This window comes from Scyliorhinus torazame, chromosome 14 (genome assembly GCF_047496885.1).
Source record: "Scyliorhinus torazame isolate Kashiwa2021f chromosome 14, sScyTor2.1, whole genome shotgun sequence".
In the NCBI taxonomy this organism is placed as follows: Eukaryota; Metazoa; Chordata; class Chondrichthyes; order Carcharhiniformes; family Scyliorhinidae; genus Scyliorhinus; species Scyliorhinus torazame.
Window position 1 is genome coordinate 134,496,993 of NC_092720.1, and position 21,799 is coordinate 134,518,791.

At 48.7% G+C, this 21,799-nt stretch overlaps 1 protein-coding gene across 6 annotated transcripts in view; it reads right to left on the reverse strand.

Annotated features, from left to right (window-relative positions):
- The window catches only part of sned1 (sushi, nidogen and EGF-like domains 1), a 376,981-nt gene that overhangs the window by 231,106 nt on the left and 124,076 nt on the right, over positions 1-21,799 (reverse strand). For 4 of the 6 annotated variants that reach the window (XR_011934549.1, XM_072474928.1, XM_072474924.1 and 1 more), the window contains exons 8-12: positions 18,677-18,790; positions 17,670-17,783; positions 13,601-13,726; positions 10,832-10,945; positions 6,333-6,449 (exon numbers count right to left, since the gene is read on the reverse strand). Coding sequence is in view for 5 of the 6 variants with exons in the window: in XM_072474928.1 (XP_072331029.1) it covers positions 6,333-6,449; positions 10,832-10,945; positions 13,601-13,726; positions 17,670-17,783; positions 18,677-18,790 (585 nt within the window). In the remaining variant the exon portion in view is untranslated. The remainder of the gene's footprint in view (positions 1-6,332; positions 6,450-10,831; positions 10,946-13,600; positions 13,727-17,669; positions 17,784-18,676; positions 18,791-21,799) is intronic. The other 2 variants (XM_072474925.1, XM_072474927.1) reach the window with 1 other exon arrangement.

Consider the following 21,799-nt stretch of genomic DNA (forward strand, 5'->3'; position numbering starts at 1 on the left):
CGCAACACCTACTTCCTCGCTGTCATCGACGAATTCTCCCGCTTCCCATTCGCTGTCCCCTGCCCCGATATTACCTCGGCCACCGTAATCAAGGCACTGCACAGCATCTTCACACTGTTTGGTTTCCCCGCTTATATCCACAGCGACCGGGGTACATCGTTCATGAGCGATGAGCTGCGTCAGTATCTGCTCAACAAGGGCATCGCCTCGAGCAGAACGACCAGCTATAACCCACGGGGAAACAGGCAGGTAGAGAGAGAAAGCGACAGTTTGGAAGGCTGTCCTCCTAGCCCTACGGTCAAGAAGTCTCCAAACCACCCGCTGGCAGGAGGTCCTACCCGATGCCCTACACTCTATTAGGTCGCTCCTCTGCACGGCCACGAACGAGATCCTTCACAATCGCTTGTTTGTCTTCCCCAGGAAGTCCACCTCTGGGGTCTCGCTTAAACGCTGGCTGACGACTCCGGGACCAGTTCTACTCCCGAGGCACGCGAGGAGCCATAAGACGGACCCTCGAGTCGAGAGGGTCCAGCTGCTGCATGCAAATGGACTAAATCGCTGGCTTTTAAAGCAGACCAAGACAGGCCAGCAGCACGGTTCAATTCCCGTACCAGCCTCCCCGAACAGGCGCCGGAATGTGGCGACTCGGGGCTTTTCACAGTAACTTCATTGAAGCCTACTTGTGACAATAAGCAATTTTCATTTTCATTTCATTTCATGCCTACGTCGAGGATCTCGACGGAAGGCAAGACAGTTTCCCTGCAAGGCCTGGCACCCGCTGGCTCTCCCACCGACGCCCCCCCTCTACCGACACTCCCCTCCCTGCACCAGCTGCTGACACCGACAGCACCCCCCCCCCCCAGCACCCCCCCACCCCCCAGCGCCCCCTCCCCCCCCCCCTCCGGCGCCGGCACCAATCACCCTAGTTACCCCGGATACCCGCCCTGCTCCCCTGTTCTACCACGGGCAAAGGCTCAGACCACCGTGCTTCCGGATATACCCCCACTGAAGACGTCCGTGTCCGCCGCACCACCGCCGGAGCTGAGACGGTCAACAAGGACAATCAGACCACCCAAAAGACTTCATCCCTGATGGACTCTGTGTTTTCTTTTAAAACTGGGGGTGAATGTGATGAATGGTTACTGCACCTTTAATTTAATGATCCCTTTAAGACCGGGTTTGGAACCCTAGGGGACTCCGCCTCCGGCTCCACCCCCCAGGGAGCCATATATAAGGTAATGTCTAGTGGGCAGTGGGCACACTTCTCGGTAGCTGACTGGTTCTCTGCTGATTAAAGCCTTTGTATTACCAACAATCTCTCTCGAGTTGTGATTGAGTGTATCTCACGTTGAAAGGACTAGACTTAAGGTTTTGCACCTGAACGTGTGTAGCATTCAAAACAAAATGGATGAATTAATTGCACAGATAGATGTAAATGGGATTCTGGTTAGGATTACGGAGATATGGCTCCAAGGTGACCAAGGATGGGAACTAACATTGAGGGCTATTCAGTTTGTAGAAAGGACAGGCAGAAAGAAAAAGGTGGTGGAGTTGCATTGCTGATTAAAGAAGATATTGATACAATATTGAGGATAGCACAGATGATGTGGAACCTGTGTGGGTCGAGTTAAGAAACACCAAGGGGCCAAAACATTCATGGAGTGGTATACAAACCACCAAACTGCAGTGGTAATGTTAGGAATAGCATTAGACAGGATATCTGTATATAGATTGGGTGAGTCAAACCAGTCACAGCGCAATAGAGGAGGAATTTCTGGAGGGGATACGCGATAGCTTTCTGGACCAATACATGGAGGAACCAACAAGGGAACAGGGGTCAGGGCACAGGGCTAAATCGGTGGCTATGAAAGCAGACCAAGGCAGGCTAGCAGCACGGTTCGATTCCTGTAACAGCCTCCCTGAACAGGCGCCGGATTGTGGCGACTAGGGGCTTTTCACAGTAACTTCATTTGAAGCCTACTTGTGACAATAAGTGATTTTCATTTCAACAGGACTTGGACTGGGTGTTGTGCAATGAGAAAGGATTAGTTGACAATCTAGTTGAGAGACCCCTTGGGGATGAGTGACCATAATAAGATAGACTTCTTTATCAAGGGAATAGTAAGGTAGTTGATTCTAAGACCACGGTCCTGAACCTCAATAAAGGTAACTATGATGTTATGAGGCATGAGTTGGCTATGGCGGACTGGGAAACAGTCAATGACAGGCAATGGCACGCATTCAAGGAACGAATAGGTAAATTCCAAAAGTTGTTTATCCCTATTTGGCGCAAGAGTAGAAAGGAAACTGTGGCTAAACCATGGCTTATAAGGGAATTTAGAGATAGTATTAGATTCAAAGAAGATGCATACACATTAGCAAGAAAAATCAATAGACTTGAGGATTGGGAACAGTTTAAAATTCAGCAAAGGTGAACCAAGGGATTAATAGTAATATAATAATCGCTTATTGTCACAAGTAGGCTTCAATGAAGTTACTGTGAAAAGCCCCCTAGTCGCCACATTCTGGCACCTGTTCGGGGAATCTGGTACGGGAATTGAATCCGCGCTGCTGGCCTTGTTCTGCATTACAAGACAGCTGTTTAGCCCACCGTGCTAAACCAGCCCCTAATTGATTAGGAAGGGGAAAATATAAAATGAAAGTAAGATACTGGGGAACTTAAAAACTGACTGTAAAGATTTTAATAGGTATGTAAAGAGAAAAAGATTGATAAAATTAATGTAGGGCTGTTTAGCACAGGGCTAAATTGCTGGCTTTGAAAGCAGACCAAGGCAGGCCAGCAGCATGGTTCAATTCCCGTAACAGCCTCCCCGAACAGGCACCGGAATGTGGCGACTAGGGGCTTTTCACAGTAACTTCATTTGAAGCCTACTTGTGACAATAAGCGATTTTCATTTCATTTCATTCATGTAGGCCCCTTACAGTCAGAAACAGGGGAATTCATAATGGGGGGGCTGGATTCTCCGCAGCTCCGTGCCAAAATTGCGTTTGGCGCGGGGGCGGAGAATCGAAGTTCCAGACGGAATCGGACTCGGCGCCGCTCCGGCGATTCTCGAGGCCCCAGAGAATGGCTCGTCCGCGATTTACGCCGCGCGGCTGGGGGGCCATTGACAGATGCCCTCCCAGCGATACTCCGCTCCCAGCAGGCCGAGTTCCCTACGATGTGGTTCTAACCACGTATGGCCGGTCGGGACTCTGTCCGCGGCCGCCCTGGTGGGGGGATTGAACACCGGGGAGGGCCTTATAGGTGGCCGGGGTATCAATGGGGCCGGTACAATGCAGCAGTGCGTGGCCGATCGGGGGGGGGCCTACATTGTCCGTGTTGGTCCGCGGTCCGAGTCCGCCATGGCGCTTGGCGCGGCCACTGGAGGCCGTCACCGTGCACATGCGCGGACTTGGAACCGGAAGCGCAGGGGCCCATATCCGCAGCTAAAGCTGCGTGAATTACTCCGGGTCCCTGCCAGCCCCCCGAAGGTAAGTGAATCTCCTTTTATTTTTTGCAGGAAACTGGGGAGCAAAACACCTGCATTTTTACGCCGGAGTGGGGGCATAGCCCCATTTTTGGAGAATCCAGCCTGGGAAATAAAAAAATGGCTAAGGAACTAAATTCATACTTTGCTTCTGTCTTCAAAAAGGAAGACATGAATAATGTACCAGAAATTCTGAGAAACACAGTTTCAGTGAGGAGCCGATGGGAATTAGTATTAGTAAAGAAATGGTTTTGAGGAAATTAATGGCATTGAAGGGGTACAAATCTCCAGGGCCTGCTAATCTTCATTCCAGGGTACTTAAGGAAATGGCCCGAGAAATAATAGATCTATTGGTGGCCATTTTCCAAAATTCTTTGGACTCTGGAATGGTTCCTACAGATTGGAGGGGGGCTAATATAACCCTGCTATTCAAAGAGGGAGGTAGGGAGAAAACAGGGAATTATAGACCATAGCCTAACGTTGGAAGTAGGGAAGTAGCTAGAGTCCATTATCAAGCATTTCATAGCACAGCATTTGGAAAGCAGTGGTATAATCAGACAAAGTCAGCATGGATTTACAAGAGAGAAATCATGCTTGACAAATCTACTGGAATTGTTTGAAGATATATCTAGTAGAGTTGACCACGGAGACCCGGTGGATGTTTAGATTTAGATTTTCCGAAGGCTTTTGATAAGATTTCACATAGCTGATTACTATGTAAAGTTAAAGCGCATGAGATTGCGGGTAGTGTCTTGAGATGGATAGAAATCTGGTTAACAGACTGGAAGCAAAACGTTGGAATAAATGGATCTTTTTCCGATTGGCATGCAGTGACTAGGAGTGTGCTAGGACCCTAACTGTTCACAAAGATATGCCTTGGACAAAGGAACTAAATGTATTATCTCCAAATTTGCAGATGATACAAAAGTTGGGTGGGAGGGTGAGCTGTGAGGAGGATGCAGAGATGCTTCAGCGGGATTCGGACATGCTGAGTGAATGGGCAGATGTGGATAAATGCAAGGTTATCTGCTTTGGTAGCAAAAATAGGAAGGCAGATTATTATTTGAATGGTGTAAATTGAGAGAGGTGGAAACTTAATGAGATCTTGGTGTCCTTGGCCATCAGTCACTGAAAGTAAGCGCGCAGGTACAGCAGCCAGTGAAGAAGGCAAATGGTATGTTTGTCTTCTTGGTGAAAGGATTTGAATATAGGAAGAGAGATGTTTTACTGCAATTGCATAAGGCATTGATGAGACCACACCTGGAGTATTGTGTAAAGTTTTGATGTTCTTATCTGATGAAGGATGTTTTCGCTGTGGAGGGAATGCAGCAAAGTTTACCAGGCTGGTTCCTGGGGTGGCGGGGCTGTTAAATGAGGAGAAGCTAAGTCGGTTAAGGATTATATTGACTGGACTTTAGAAGAGTGAGAGGGGATCTCATAGAAACTTATAAAATTCTAACGGAATTAGACACGGTAGATTCAGAAAGAATGTTCCCGAAGGTGGGGGAGTCCAGAACTAGGGGTCATAGTTTGAGGATAAGGGGTAAATCGTTTAGGACTGAGGGGAAATTTCTTCACCCAGAGAGTGATGAATCTGTAGAATTCACGATCAGAGTTGAGGCCAAAATATTGTGTAATTTCAAGAAGGAATTAGATACGGTTCTTGGGGCAAAAGGGACCAAGGGATAGGGGGGAAAGGCGGGATCAGGGTATTGAACTTGACGATCAGCCATGAGCAGACCCAAAGGGCCAAATGGCCTCCTGCTTCTTCTATTTTCTATGTATGTTTCTATGTATGTACACTGTATCAAACAGATACAGCAGCATGGGCTCGAGTCCGAATGAGATGCAAGGTAAAGAGATGCATTGATCTGTCAAGAACTCCCACGGCCAACTAAGTATGGTGAAAATCCCAAAATACATTGAACTGCATTTTGCCACAGAGGCAGACCACATGTCAATCCCAACACTTGCTGTAGGAGTATAAAACTGTGATAGACATAGAACATACAGTGCAGAAGGAGGCCATTTGGCCCATCGAGTCTGCACCAACCCACTTAAGCCCTCACTTCCACCCTATCCCCCTAACCCAATAACCCCTCCTAACCCTTCTGGACACTAAGGGCAATTTTGCATGACCAATCCACCTAACCTGCACATCTTTGGACTGTGGGAGGAAACCGGAGCACCCGGAGGAAACCCACGCAGACACGGGGAGAACGTGCAGACTCCGCACAGACAGTGACCCAGCGGGGAATCGAACCTGGGACCCTGGCGCTGTGAAGCCACAGTGCTATCCACTATGCTACCGTGTTGCCCAATGATGTCCCGTGATGTCCCATGTCAACCATTTATTTCTTCTCTGTCATCTTATCAATTTAGTACTGAATTATTATCCAGTACTGGGTAATTCCCACCTGCGCCTGTTAGAAAAGTTAAGAATTTAAAAAAAAAATCTTTTTTTAAATTAAAGTACCCAATTTAGCGTGGCCAATCCACCTAACCTACATATTTAACGGGTTGTGGGGTTGAGATCCACATAGACATGAGGATAACGTACAAACTCCACAAGGGCAGTGATCTGGGGCCCGGATCAAACCCGGGTCCTCAGCGCCGTGAGGCAGCAGTGCTAACCACTGTGCCACCGTGCAGTCCAGGAATGTTAAGAATACTGCCTCGAAGGTGGAGCTGGATTGAAAACTCGGTCAACGAACTGAGCTTAGTGGACGGTAGTCTCTCTAGGGCTGAGTGTGTGTCCAACTGGACAGAACCTAATGGTGTGAGAGGGCCGTAGCCAACTGTTAGCTTCTGATGGAGAGGAAAAGAAGAGTAAAAACAGACCTTTTTCACATCGCTGCCCGCTGAAACCCGGTGGACACTGGCAGGTATAAGAGCCATCCTGTTCGTTGCAAGTCCCTCCTCTCTGACAAGGGTCCGAGTCACAGGGGGACAGCACCACTGGAAGCAAGAAAGACAACCCTTAGTGACTCAGCTGTGAACAGAATGCGGAGATGAAGATTGGGATTTACTCATGACTGGGTGCCAATGGGGTGGGACAGTGGTTTCCCAGTCAGTGGCGACAGACGCAAACCAGTTCCAAGAAGGTGGGGCCAGGTGACGGGAACTTAAAATAAACATACACAAACACAAGAGTCATCAGCTACGGCACAGTAGCACATTCATCTCAAAATCAGAAGGTGAGGAGTTCAAGCCCCAATACGGACACATGAGTACATAAACGAGGCTACACTTCAGTGTGTACTGAGGGAATGCTACACTGTCGAAGTTGCTGCTATTTGGAGGGAGGTGTTAAACCAAGGTTCTTTCTGTCCTTTTAGATGTACATGAACAATCTCATGGCATCATTCCAAAGAACAGCAGTGACGTTCCCCCTGGTTTCCCGACTAAAACGTATCACTCAATCATTGGGCTGGATTCTCCGATTCCCCTAGCCATTGAAGACACCCCTCGCCACCAAGAAACCCGTGGGCGGGAGTGCACTGCCGGCGGGAACATGGAATCCCAATGGCTGGAGAATCCCAGCTGTTATCTGGTTGCTACCACATTGGTGCTTGAAGGCACGTGGTGTGTGCAAATGGATGCTGCGTTTCCCACATTACATGAGTGACTACCTTCAAAAGTACGTTGGTGACTGTAATGTGATGTGAGCTGGCCTGAGGTCATGAACGATACTTTATCAATGTCCCGAAAGACGTGCTGTTAGGTGAATTGGACATTCTGAATTCTCCCTCTGTGTACCCGAACAGGAGCCGGAATCTGGCGACAAGGGGATTTTCACAGTAACTTCATTGCAGTGTTAATGTAAGCCTACTTGTGACAAAAACGATTATTCAAAAAAGCCTCTGCCATTTCCTACACATCAAATAGTGACAAACTGCAAATGCTCATTCACAGTTGCTGCACCATTAGATGCCCAGTGGGTGGCACTGTTGAGCATGATAATTCCTGAAGCTCTACACCGCCATCAGGAGGATATTACTGATAGTGTAGCTATGGATTGGATTGGATTGGATTTGTTTATTGTCACATGTACCGAGGTACAGTGAAAAGGATTTTTCCGCGAGCAGCTCAACAGACCAACATGAGAAGAAAAGGGAATAAAAGATTGTGGATTCCTGTCATTGAATGTTCATGTTTCCAAACACAATCTACACATCAAAATTATTGGGACTTTCTGCTGTCGTTTCTATGTTCCGTTGCTATGGTTCTGTGATAATTAGTAGAGTTCGACTGAATCACATGCGATGCTTCTTCATGCTAAGATTAATTAATAATATAATGTTGTGCGCAATACATGTCTTTCCCACAAGTGACACTGTCACGTTGCTCCTACAGTCTTAAATACAGGAACCTATACTCTGCTTGAATGTATTTCCTGCTAGATTGCAATTAACATAATATTCTTAATTAACTTTTAAAAATCAGAGAATTGGATTTTTCTATGGTGGTTTCCCAAATTCCCAATGTAACTTGGGAATTTAAGCCTTTTCCAGGGTTTTTGTCTGCTTTTCACTGAAGTAGTGGCAGGAAATCAACAAAACTTGCATTTTCGTGGCACCTTCAAAGCAATTGAAAGCAATATTAGACGCTGAGCTACATAAGACAATATTAGGGAAAATGGCCAAAAGTTTGGTCAAAGAGGTAGGGGGAGAGAGGGAGAGTCAGAGACGTTCGGAGGTGAATTCCAGGCAGCTGAAGGCATGATCACCAATGGCAGAACAATTAAATTTGGGGATGTCAGAAGGTCAGAATTAGATGAAAAATCCTGGAGGGTTATGTAGTATAAGGAACTGGCAGATCCAGGATTAATGTGAGTACAATACCACCCATACAGTATATAAGAAGGCACATCATCCAGACCTAGGGTCAGTATAGTGTTGGTCAAAGCCTGATCAAGATCGAGGATGGAGATAGCTCCACACCCTGTCCCCATTACTGTATGTTTGTATGTTGTTATATGCAGTTAATAAGAAAATTTGCCAGGTAAATCTGCAGAGAGAAGAGCCTGGGTGCTAAGGGCAGACGTTTTACTGCAGCAGATGACTCCACACAATTCCTCTTGCAAGTCCAGCCTCAGCACATAGAGGTCACAGCCAACCAGGGTGAGCTAAATCCTTTTCACTTCTAGGCTGCAGCCAGACCCCCCCCTTCAGTCATAAGTGCCGTTGCTAATCCTGATTCCCTGACTCCGAGCCTCAGAGTTGAACAGGAAATAAAACAACAAATGAATGATTAATTTACTCAATTCCCAGGGACCTTGTGATCAACCGGGTCCTTAAACAGGAAGCCTGCGATTTATTTAAATGTCTCGCTACTCGCAACGCTACATCACTGATTAAATCAAGTCAGCAGACAGCTACCTCATGCAACCATTGTTGAAAATTCTTCTTTCCGAAGCATGCTGCTACCATTTAACGAAGCCCATCTAAACAGGTAGGTGCGAGAAATCCATTGTTCTGTAGCGAACAGCGACTCCATCTTGGAAGCCTATAAGCTCTTAAAGCTGTACCCTCACTTTAAAAAATCTTCAACATGGATCACAAATCCAGCTCACCAGATCCGTTTGAACCAATTCCTAGGGCCGAATCCAACTGGCCATTTGGCATCCCCGGGAAGTGAATTTCCCATTACTTGAGTACATCAGTCCTCAGTAAAAAAAATCAGAGGAAGACCAGATTAATGTTCTTTTTACTGGTTTGGTAATCTTACAAATCACATTGTCCTGATTTAAAGCAGTGATCAATCCAAAATCAGCCTCGGGGAATTATTAAAGACCTTTGATTTATATTTTAATCTTCAAGCTGAAATACCTGACTAAGAGGCATAAACCCACCCCTCCATCCAGCAAAATGACAAAAACCACACAAGGGCACTCAAAAGTCATAGAACTCTCCAGAAGCCCCAGTAGTACATCCGTATGGGTACGCTGAGCCAGCAGCTCCAACTGATTTAGTTTTTGAAGATGTGGACATGTTTCAAGCACTATAGCATCAGACGGTAGTGACCCACAAGGATAAAGTCCTATGCCAGGCAGAGCAAATAAAAGCAGAGACACAATCATGAACATGTTTGCATCCAAGCCGAGTTGGAAGAACGCAGCTTTAAAGATTGAGGGAGATGGAGGTGCCACCTTTCAGATGAGATATGAAACAAAGACACTGGCTGGAATTCTCCGGCTGGTCCCTGGCGGTGAGATTCTCTGGGCCCACCAGCAGCGCACACCCACCTGTGGGTTTCCCAGTGGCGTGGGGTGTTTTCAATGGGAATCCCCATTGACGGCGGCGGGAGCAGAGAATCTCACCGCCAGTGAATGGCGTGCTGCCTCCCACTGCCGGGAAACACGTGGTTGGAAGACAAGAGAATACCACCCCCTGTCTGACAGCTTGGGTGAATGTAAAAGGATCCCAAGGCACCATTTTGAAGAAGGACAGGAGGGATATCCCCAGTGTTGTGGGCAATAGTTATCCTATGATCAACATCACAAAGAACAGCTTACTCAGATGTGAACTGGAAAGTAAATATATTGCAAATTTGCAGGGTTAGTGCCTGGTAGACATCCAGACACTTTATTAACTACTGTGAATGGAAAAGGGACTGAGCTCGATTCTATTTAGCAGAGGTGAATATTTCTAATTCTTTCACGGGATGTGGGCTTCGCTGGCTAGGCCAGCGTTTGTTGTCCATCCCTAATTGCCCTTCTGAAGGTGGTGGTGAGCTGCCTTTTTGGACCCCTGCATTCCTGTGGTATAGGTACACCCACAGTGCTGATAGGGAGGGAGTTTCAAGATCTTAATCCAGCGACAGTGAAGGAATGGCAATATGTTTCCAAGTCAGGGTGGTGTGTGAATTGGAGGGGAACCTACAATAGTGATGTTCCCATGTGCTTGATGCCCTTATTTTTCATGGTGGTAGAAGTTGTGGGTTTGGAAAGTGCTGTTGAAGCAAGTATGCCCAACTGTTAGCTGCTAATGTTAACCCAGCTCCCTCAGACTGTCACTCAGTAACCCCTCTCCCCCGGCACCCTGTGTTACTGACTGTATCTCTACTGATGTTAATCCAGCTCCCTCAGGCTGTCACTCAGTAACCCCTCTCCCCCGGCACCCTGTGTTACTGACTGTATCTCTACTGATGTTAATCCAGCTCCCTCAGGCTGTCACTCAGTAACCCCTCTCCCCCGGCACCCTGTGTTACTGACTGTATCTCTGCTGATGTTAATCCAATTCTGTTGGAATCAATGTCCCCTCCTCCCTCTCTCTCTGGCCTATTACTCTGGGCTTTGTGTATTCTCTCAGCTGTGTAATAGTTCATACATGACTCACAATCTTTCCCACTGGGTCCTTGCGGGCAGATACAGCGATAGGTCCCTCCGTATTCAGTGCAGGAGGCCCCGTGTGGGCACTGATGGTGGGCATTACAGGGCTGGAGAACTTCTGCTGGGAAAGAAAGAGAAAGCATTTGAGTAACTCTCAAGGATTTTACATGCAGACTAGTGGTCAAAAGTGTTATTTTTGTCCAATCCTTCCCACGAGGGACAGGTTATACAGTATCGTTTGACTGAATGGAGCGTTCCACAGCACCGTGACCAGACCTTCATATCACCCAGGACAGACAGAAGCTCAGCATGTAGTGACATTTCGAGACAGAGTTTCCTAGCTCTTTGGTGGTGCGCTTGGAGGCGGTGGTGGGTCGGGGCAGGAAGATGGTGCGGCGCAGGGTCAGTATGGCTCCATGACACATTTCTGCCATGGGGGATCTTTCCCATAGGCAGACTGGGTATATGTTCGGCCCCAATCTAGGATGATTTAGTGGGCTCACTGCCATTTTTCTAGGGATGGAGTCATCCCCACCGTGTGCAGAGGCCATCATTTCAGTGGAGGCGTTCTCACTGTGGCTGCCAGAGCCAAAGGCCCCAAAATGAGGCCAGCCAGTATCACAGGCCGCACTCCTGGAGGATTTTCCTCTCCGCTCCGAGGGTCCTCATGACTTGGCCCTTCATCATGTTTAATTTAAATACACGCCTCCGAGATTGCCTCCACATTGAGGCACCCACGCAGTTTCTGACTTTTCTCTGCAGCGCCCACCTCGCCTGGTGGGGCTGCCGAGACTGCAGTGGTGTTGACTCAATTTCACTGGGCCGCCATCACTGGAAGCCCTCCCGCTGACTTCATTAGAGATGGGAGCTCTAATTAGCAGGTCGCCTCCATGGCGATCATGCCAGAAGGTGTGCTTGTGACAAGTGTAGGCCGAGCAGCCCTATCAGGCCTCAATATCAGGGGCCTGAAGCTCTTCATCCATCTCGGGTCTGCACACAGCTTGATGCTGCACAATAAAGTGGCAATCAGGACAAGGGTGAGATTAAGGAATCTTTTCGGCCCTTTATCTGGGGATTTGTGTATCTCGTCCCTGCCAACATGCTCCAGATTTCTAGTGGTTGTCATGGCACAGGAGCAGGATTTGGCCATCTCCACCTATTTATCACCTCATGTCTGATGATCGGATTCTTACCCATAAAGAGAAGGAGCGCCGCTCCCATAAACCCTGGGCACGATTCTCGGTAGCCCGACGCCGAAATCATGATCAGCGATCAAGCGGAGAATGGATTGTGACAGCTCAATCTGGATCGGCGCCGGTTTGACGACGGTCTGCTGTGCTCCGCCCCCTCCAGACTGATGTTTCAACGGCGGTGGCGCGTCACCGGCTGGCCTACCTGGAATGCTCCGCCCCCGATGGGCCGGGTTCCCGATGGCGCAGGCCACGTGTGGTCCCGAGTGTGCGGGAACCCGGCATGCCGGCTGCGGACTCTGTCCAGCGCCGCCACACTCGGAGGGGGCTTCTGCTAGAGCTGGGGAGACTGGTGGGGGGTGGCCAACGGGTGGGCTGTGGGGTCGCGCACGGCCAGCGCCATATTGTATGGCGCGACCAGTGCAGTTGGTCAGCCGTGCGCATGCGGAGCCCGGGACCCGGCCATTCTCCGGTCGTTTTTGGCACGGTCCGCGGGAGTTTCAGTCGGTGCCGGTGCTAACCCCTCACCGGTACCGGAATCGGTGAGGGTTTCATGCCGATTTTCTGGTCATGCAAGTCCACACATGCTCCACTGGCCTCAGCACTTAGTCTCCCAAACGGAGAAACCAGCCCCCTGTTTCTGTTTGACTTTGGCGAAATGGTCCTGAGCTCTTGGCACACCCACCAGCCCTGTCCAAACCAGTACTCCAGCGCATTCAGGTAGTCTGACTTGACTGTTAAGAGAATAAAGGATTTACCAGCCCCCTTCCCAAAGATCACGGTCTCCCTTTAGCTGTAATTTACTCAGTCTCCGGAGGCCAGCTCAAACTGGTCACAGATACTTATCTGTCTGCAGGCAGACAGAGGATAGCGTTGTCGCCCATGTACAGGAAGGCTTTCGAGCCAGGACCTCCGCTAACTGGCATTGAAACACTTATTTATAGCCACATCCTTCCTGATGGACTTGGTAAAAGATTCGATACAATACAAAAACAAGTCCGGGGTGGGGCGGTGGGAGAAGGGGACAACCCTACCTAGCTCCAGGTTGGATTGGAAAACATTTTGATTCCCACCCATTTGCAGATTCAGGGAGCAGCTTAATGTAAATTCCTTGAGAATAGCTGGAATTCCAAGATGTACTCTGAGTAGTATAAACCACTGAACATGCAATCTTATTACATAGACGTAGACATAGAACGTACAGTGCAGAAGGAGGCCATTCGGCCCATCGAGTCTGCGCCGAAACACTTAAGCCCTCATTTTCCACCCTATCCCCGTAACCTAATAACCCCTCCGAACCTTTTTGGCCACTAAGGGCAATTTATCATGGCCAATCCATCTAATCTGCACGTCTTTGGACTGTGGGAGGAAACCGGAGCACCCGGAGGAAACCCACGCAGACACGGGGAGAACGTGCAGACTCCGCACAGACAGTGACCCAAGTCAGGAATCGAACCTGGGGCCCTGGAGCTGTGAAGCCACAGTGCTATCCACTTGTGCTACCGTGCTGCCCTTAGCTGCCCAAATTACAGTCAGTCCCAGACATCTCGCACCATATGAGAGTACAAGAAAATGTTAATACGTACCGTTCTCACAGTCACGTCCCGTAAATCCTTCAGGACAGTCGCAGAGGTAGTCATCATCATTTTCTTTGCACTTTCCGCCATTCTGACATGGACTTGGCTGACAGACGCTCGGGACTGTTGGTCCATCTTTGGAGAGAGCACAAGGAAAAGTCACAGAGCTAAATCTAACTGTATTTTTCCAAATGGTTTTGATCAGTGGACATCAGATAAGACTGCAAAGCTATACTTGATGAACCAGCCCAACTCAATCAATACCACAATAGATGGGACAGCCTTAAAGGTACAGTAATACTTTCTATATGTGTCAAGCCGCCATCTTGTACCATATTCACAAGATCTGCTACCGAATGAAGTATATACTATTCTCTCTAAAATGCACCGGGATTGTTACTCACTACAATATACACAGGGCTGTTATTTGCCATAATATATACTGGGGTATATACTCACTATAATATACACAGGGGCTGTTATTTACTATAATATACTGTTCGGAACTAGATATAGTTTTAGGTAATTTATGATTCTATTTGTGGGTGTTAGAAATAAGATCTGGCTTTACGTTTGAGCTTAATTTATATTTCTGCTGTCGAGTGTGAAGGAAACGGGCTGGATTCTCCAAGCCTGTGCCAGAATCACCGACGACGCGGGAAATTCCCGCCACGCAGCTCCGATGCTGGGACGCGATTCTCCGGTGCGCCAATCACGCCTGCACGGCCGACGCGGCGCCAGTCAAGGCTGCTGAAAGAAGCCCCTGCGGCGATTCTCTGTGGTCGACCGGCCGAATTCCTGCCGAGTTCCGGCGAGTCCCGCCGGCGTGGTTTCAACCTGGTACCACCCGGTGGGAGCTCGGACCCTCGGCCACGGTGGCGTCCTGGTTGGGGGGGGGGGGGGGGGGGGGCGCGGGGATCGGACTCCAGGGGGTGGGGGGGGGGCTCCACGGCGTCCAGGCCTGCGATCGGAGGGGGCCTACCTCCTTCCGCGCGGGCCCGCTGTAGATCTCCGCCATGTTGTGCGACGCCGGAGCAGAGACGGCAATCACGCGCATGCGCTGGCGCAGAGACAGCCATCGCGGGCATGTGTGGGCCCGTGCCGGCTGTGCAGGGCCGCCTTTCGGAGCCAGAGCCGCATGCAGCACTCCGGCGCCGTGCTGACCCCCTGTGGGCCGATGAATCACTGGGCCAGGAGGCCCATTGATGCCGGCGTACACCACTCCGGTGATTACGCTGACGTCAACACTTGGCCGGGATTTCGGAGAATCCCGGCCCTGGAGTTTTAGTTTCACTGTAAAAGATTTTATTGCATTTTTATGTCACCGAAGCAAACACAGTGGGCTGGATTCTCCGCTGTCTGCCGCCACCAGTAGCAGAGTTCCTAATGCGGCAGAGAATCCAGCGGCATCCAAAAAATGGGATCGGCGCTCGATGCTCAGGTGCCCCGCTGGTGGAGGTATCAAGGTTCACATCCCGTGCCGGAGGGAGGATGCAATAAGTTCAAATTGATCTATTTGCATCCTATTGACGGACTGGGTGCCGGATTCTCCAAACTCCCGTGAATCTCCAGGCCTCTGGGTCGGGATTCACATGGGCAAGAATTGGTGCAGGTATTTATAATAATAATCTTTATTATTGACAGAAGTAGGCTTTCATTAACACTGCAATGAGGTTACTGTGAAAATCCCCTAGTCGCCACATTCCGGCGCCTGTTTGGCTACACGGAGGGAGAATTCAGAATGTCCAAGTTATCTAACAAGCACGTCTTTTGGGACTTGTGGGAGGAAACTGGAACACCCGGAGGAAACCGACGCAGACACAGGGAGAACGTGCAGACTCCGCACAGACAGTGACCCAAGCCAGGAATCAAATCTGGGCCCTGGCGCTGTGAAGCAACAGTGCTAACCACTGTGCTACCAGAATTCAAGAGCTGTTAATCTCTTAAATATACACGGGGCTGTTATTCACTATATTTAACAACCTGTGTATATTAAATAATAGTCCCTGTGTATATTAAATGACAGACCCGGTGTACATTATAGTGAATAACAGCTCCGTGTATATTTAAGAGATTAACAGTCCCTGTGTATATCAAATAACAGTCCCTGTGTACATTATAGTGAATAACAGCTCAGTGTATAATGTACACAAGGACTGTCATTTAATATACACAGATGCGGTTATTTAATATACCCAGGGACTCTTAATCTCTTAAATGTACACAGGGTTGTTACTCACTATAATGTTCATGGTGTTGTTATTTAGTATGCACAGGGGCTGATATTTAATATACTTGAATGCTGTTATTCACAATAATATACATAGATTCTGTTATTCAGTATAATATACACAGGAGCTGTTATTTAGCATATACAGGGGCTGATATTTAATATATTCTAGTGCTGTTATTCAGTATAATATACACAGATGCTGTTATTCAGTATAATATACACAGATTCTGTTATTCACTATAATATACACAGATTCTGTTATTCAGTATAATATACACAGGAGTTGTTATTTAATATACACAGCGACTGTTAATCTCTTCAAGATAAACAGGTGCCGTTATTCATCATAGCATACACTGGGCAGCTGCTCTGGAGAACATCGAGATTGATTGCTCCTATTGTCACTGCCCAAATGTCACCATTGTATAGCCTTGTAACATGCCATGCAATAAGCAGCAGCTTATTTGTAGACTATTGGCAATAAAAGTCTCTTGTGCATAATGTAGAGAATGGCATTCCCTGTGAAAATTATTAGGAATAAAATCCTGATGCACGTTATCTGGCAGAATATTGCCTATTACAGGCTGCCCTGTTGTGGGGATTAATGGGTGTTTCTCTGGTTGACAATCAGTAGCTAGTGGGATCCCTCAGGGATCAGTGTTGGGCCCACAATTGTTCACAATTCACATAGATGATTTGGAGTTGGGGACCAAGCGCAATGTGTCCACGTTTGCAGACGATATTAAGACGAGTAAAGCAAAAAGTGCAGAGGATACTGGAAGTCTGCAGAGGGCTTTGGATAGTTTAAGTGAATGGGCTAGTGCTATGGGCCGGGGCTTAGAGAACCCCAAAGTGTATCATGGAGTTCACCTGACCCACAACTTTTATTAGATTGTGGTATGGGGAGCACACGGCCCACTCTACAGGTGTGGTGCAGCAGACATCTAACAGTATTTGTTGAAGCAAAACAATGTTTATTCTTTGAACTCAAGTTAACCTTTTTAAAACATAGAGTGAACATCCTAGCAACCATAATTCAAATACAACCCCCAAAGAATACAACACTAAGTAATCCTTAAGCTTTCCTTTTAACTGAAGCACATCAGGTTTAAATTCACTACTGAGAACAGTTAGCCCTCTGAATTCACCAAATGATCAAGAGATAGTCTTTACATGGCAGAGAGAATGACATTACACCTCCTGCGGCTGACTGCAGCGCCAACACTGAAACAAAACCAAAAAACAGACACACCCAAGCTTTTCTCAAAATGAAACTAAAAAGTAGAGTCAGAGCTAAGCTCCACCCACACTCTGACATCACTGCAGTACCATGAGCAGACAAACATTTCTTAAAGTGACATTCTCATGACACTAGAGTTTGGCAGATGGAATACAATGTTGACAAATGTGAGGTTATCCATTTTGGTAGGAATAACAGCAAAAGGGATTATTATTTAAATGATAACATATTAAAACATGCTGTTAAGCAGAGGGACCTGGGTGTCCTAGTGCATGAGTCGCAAAAAGTTGGTTTGCATCTGCAACAGATGATTAAGAAGGCAAATGGAGTTTTGTCCTTCACTGCTAGAGGGATGGAGTTTGAAAAATGAAATGAAAATGAAAATCGCTTATTGTCACAAGTAGGCTTCAAATGAAGTTACTGTGAAAAGCCCCTAGTCGCCACATTCCGGTGCCTGTTCGGGGAGGCTGGAAAGGGAATTGAACCCACGTTGCTGGCCTGCCTTGCTCTGCTTTAAAAGCCACCTAGTTAGCCCTGTGTTATACCAGCCCCTCGTCCAAGACTGCGACAGTGAATTCCTAACGTTAGCAGGTGTTTCCTCTTACCTGTTTCACAGTGTTTCCCTGTGTATGACTGAGGACACAGACATGTGTAATTATTGACCAGGTTGATACATTCGCCTCCATTCAGGCATGGGCTGGAGTCACACTTGTTAGTTTCTGGCAGAGAGGAAACAGCATCGTAAGGATGTAAATCACAACAGCGAGATCCTCACAGATCAGAGAATTTACTGTGCAGAAGGAGGCCATTCGGCCCATCGAGTCTGCACCAGCCCTTGGAAAGAGCACCCTACTTATGCCCACGCCTCCACCCTATCCCGTAACCCCACCTAAACGTTTTGGTCACTAAGGGCAATTTAGCATGGCCAATCCACCTAACCTGCACACCTTTGGACTGTGGGAGGAAACCGGAGCACCCGGAGGAAACCCACGCAGACACGGGGAGAACATCCAGACTCCGCACAGACCGCGACCCAAGCCAGGAATCGAACTTGGGATGCTGCAGCTGTGACGCAACTCTGCTAATCAATGTGCTACCGTGCTGAATGAGGAATTTCTGTTTCTGACCATTCACCTGAGGAAGGAGCCGTGCTCCGAAAGCTAGTGATTCGAAACAAACCTGTTGGACGGTAACCTGGTGTTGTAAGACTTCTTACTGTGCTCACGCCAGTCCAACGCCGGCATCTCCACATCAGGAATTCCGATTGACAGCGGCCCGCTCAGGTGGTGATAAAAAAATCTCAGCCATTGGAATTTGAAGAAAAGTAAGGGAGTTGGCCCTGTTAAGCTAGCTAATATTTATCGACCCATTGTCACATTGCTGTTTGTAGGAGCCTGTTATGCCCAAATTTGTTGTCGCATGTCCCACATTAAACATTCACCGAGCTTGAAACATTCTTTACTGACATTAAAATCCTTTGGGCTGTTCTGAGATCATAAAAGACGCAACACGAACGTTTGTTCTTTCAAAAATCAGAGAATCGACAATTATAGCAGAAAGGGAGTAGTTGAGGAGAGGAATCTTGACAAAGGAGAGTGGGAGAGAAACTTACCGTTTTCACAGTTCTCCCCAGTGTAACCCTGCCGACAGATACACACTGCAGTTCTGTTGTCTGTGTCGCACACACCACCATTTAGACACTCTCTGCTTCCACATAAGGACTCGGCTGTAATTGGGAGACACAAAAGTGGTTAAAGCAATGACATCCCACCCGGAAAACAGCTCATACTAGTCAATGGTCCGTGCAACTTCAGATTTACTCCCCAATGGACCGACATCTCTGTGTTCCCTCTACCACTTTGATCCACTATGTCTTGCGGCTTATCGTCTTAAGATCCATTCCTTTGTTACTCTGACCTGTCTCAGTGTTACTCCATGAACAAACTCTGCAAACGTCTCCACTGTTTGGATCCATCTAATGGACAATATGATACTGTGATCCAACTGTGTTGATCTGTATCCCTGACCTCAGCGTTACTCTGCGACCCCCAACTCCGTGATACTCTATAATTGTGTCCTCAGCGATACTCTGACCCCTGTCCACAGTGATACCTGGTGACCCCATCCTTTGTGATACTCTGACCCCCATCCTCAGTGATACCTTGAAACTCCGTCCTTAGTGATACTCTGATCCCCATCCTCAGTGATACCTTGAAACTCCGTCCTTAATGATACTCTGACCCCCATCCTCAGTGATACCTTGTGACCCCATCCTTAGTGATACTCTGACACCCGTCCTCAGCGATACCTTGAGACTCCGTCCTTTGTGATACGCTGAACCCCATCTTCAGTGAAACCCATTGAACCCGTCCTTAATGATACTCTGACTCCCATCCTCACTGATACCTAGTGACCCCATCCTTAGTGATACTCTGACACCCGTCCTCAGCGATACTCTGTGACCCCCATCCTCAGTGATACTGTGACCCTGCCCTCAGTGTTACTCAGTGACCCTGCCCTCAGTGTTACTCTGCGACCCTGTCCTCAGTGTTACTCTATGACCCTGCTCTCAGTGTTACTCTGCGACCCTGTCCTCAGTGTTACTCTGCGACCCAGCCCTCAGTGTTACTCTGCGACCATTCCCTCAGTGTTACTCTGTGACCCTGTCCTCAGTGTTACTCTGTGATCCTGCCCTCAGTGATACGCTGTGACCCTGCCCTCAGTGTTACTCTGTCACCCTGTCCTCAGTGTTACTCTGTGACCCTGTCCTCAGTGTTACTCTGCGACCCTGTCCTCAGTGTTAGTCTGTGACCCTGTCCTCAGTGTTATTCTGCGACCCTGTCCTCAGTGTTACTCTGCGACCCTGCGCTCAGTGTTACTCTGTCACCCTGTCCTCAGTGTTATTCTGCGACCCTGTCCTCAGAGTTACTCTGTGACCCTGTCCTCAGTGTTACTCTGCGACCCTGTCCTCAGAGTTACTCTGTGACCCTGTCCTCAGTGTTACTCTGCGACCCTGTCCTCAGTGTTACTCTGTGATCCTGCCCTCAGTGATACGCTGTGACCCTGCCCTCAGTGATACGCTGTGACCCTGCCCTCAGTGTTACACTGTGACCCCTTCCTCAGTGTTACTCTGCGACCCTGTCCTCAGTGTTACTCTGCGACCCTGTCCTCAGTGTTACTCAGTGACCCTGTCCTCAGTGTTACTCTGCGGCCCTGTCCTCAGTGTTACTCTGCGGCCCTGTCCTCAATGTTACTCTGCGGCCCTGTCCTCAGTGCTACTCTGCGGCCCTGTCCTCAGTGTTACTCTGTGACCCTGTCCTCAGTGTTATTCTGCGACCCTGTCCTCAGTGTTACTCTGTGACCCTGCCCTCAGTGTTACTCTGTGACCCTGCCCTCAGTGTTACTCTGTGACCCTGTCCTCAGTGTTACACTGTGACTCTGTCCTCAGTGTTACTCTGTGACCCTGCCCTCAGTGTTACTCTGCGACCCTGCCCTCAGTGTTACTCTGTGATCCTGCCCTCAGTGATACGCTGTGACCCTGCCCTCAGTGATACGCTGTGACCCTGCCCTCAGTGTTACACTGTGACCCCTTCCTCAGTGTTACTCTGCGACCCTGTCCTCAGTGTTACTCTGCGACCCTGTCCTCAGTGTTACTCTGCGGCCCTGTCCTCAGTGCTACTCTGCGGCCCTGTCCTCAGTGTTACTCTGTGACCCTGTCCTCAGTGTTATTCTGCGACCCTGTCCTCAGTGTTACTCTGTGACCCTGCCCTCAGTGTTACTCTGTGACCCTGCCCTCAGTGTTACTCTGTGACCCTGTCCTCAGTGTTACACTGTGACTCTGTCCTCAGTGTTACTCTGTGACCCTGCCCTCAGTGTTACTCTGCGACCCTGCCCTCAGTGTTACTCTGTGATCCTGCCCTCAGTGATACGCTGTGACCCTGCCCTCAGTGATACGCTGTGACCCTGCCCTCAGTGTTACACTGTGACCCCTTCCTCAGTGTTACTCTGCGACCCTGTCCTCAGTGTTACTCAGTGACCCTGTCCTCAGTGTTACTCTGCGGCCCTGTCCTCAGTGTTACTCTGCGGCCCTGTCCTCAATGTTACTCTGCGGCCCTGTCCTCAGTGCTACTCTGCGGCCCTGTCCTCAGTGTTACTCTGTGACCCTGTCCTCAGTGTTATTCTGCGACCCTGTCCTCAGTGTTACTCTGTGACCCTGCCCTCAGTGTTACTCTGTGACCCTGCCCTCAGTGTTACTCTGTGACCCTGTCCTCAGTGTTACTCTGTCACCCTGTCCTCAGTGTTACTCTGTGACCCTGCCCTCAGTGTTACTCTGCGACCCTGCCCTCAGTGTTACTCTGTGACTCTGCCCTCAGTGTTACTCTGTGACCCTGTCATCAGTGTTACTCTGCGACCCTGCCCTCAGTGTTACTCTGCGACCCTGTCCTCAGTGTTACTCTGCGACCCTACCCTCAGTGTAACTCTGTGACCCTGCCCTCAGTGTTACTCTGTGACCCTGCCCTCAGTGTTACTCTGTGACTCTGTCCTCAGTGTTACTCTGTGACCCTGTCCTCAGTGTTACTCTGCGACCCTGCGCTCAGTGTTACTCTGTCACCCTGTCCTCAGTGTTACTCTGTGACTCTGTCCTCAGTGTTACTCTGTGACCCTGCCCTCAGTGTTACTCTGTGACCCTGTCCTCAATGTTACTCAGTGACCCTGCCCTCAGTGTTACTCAGTG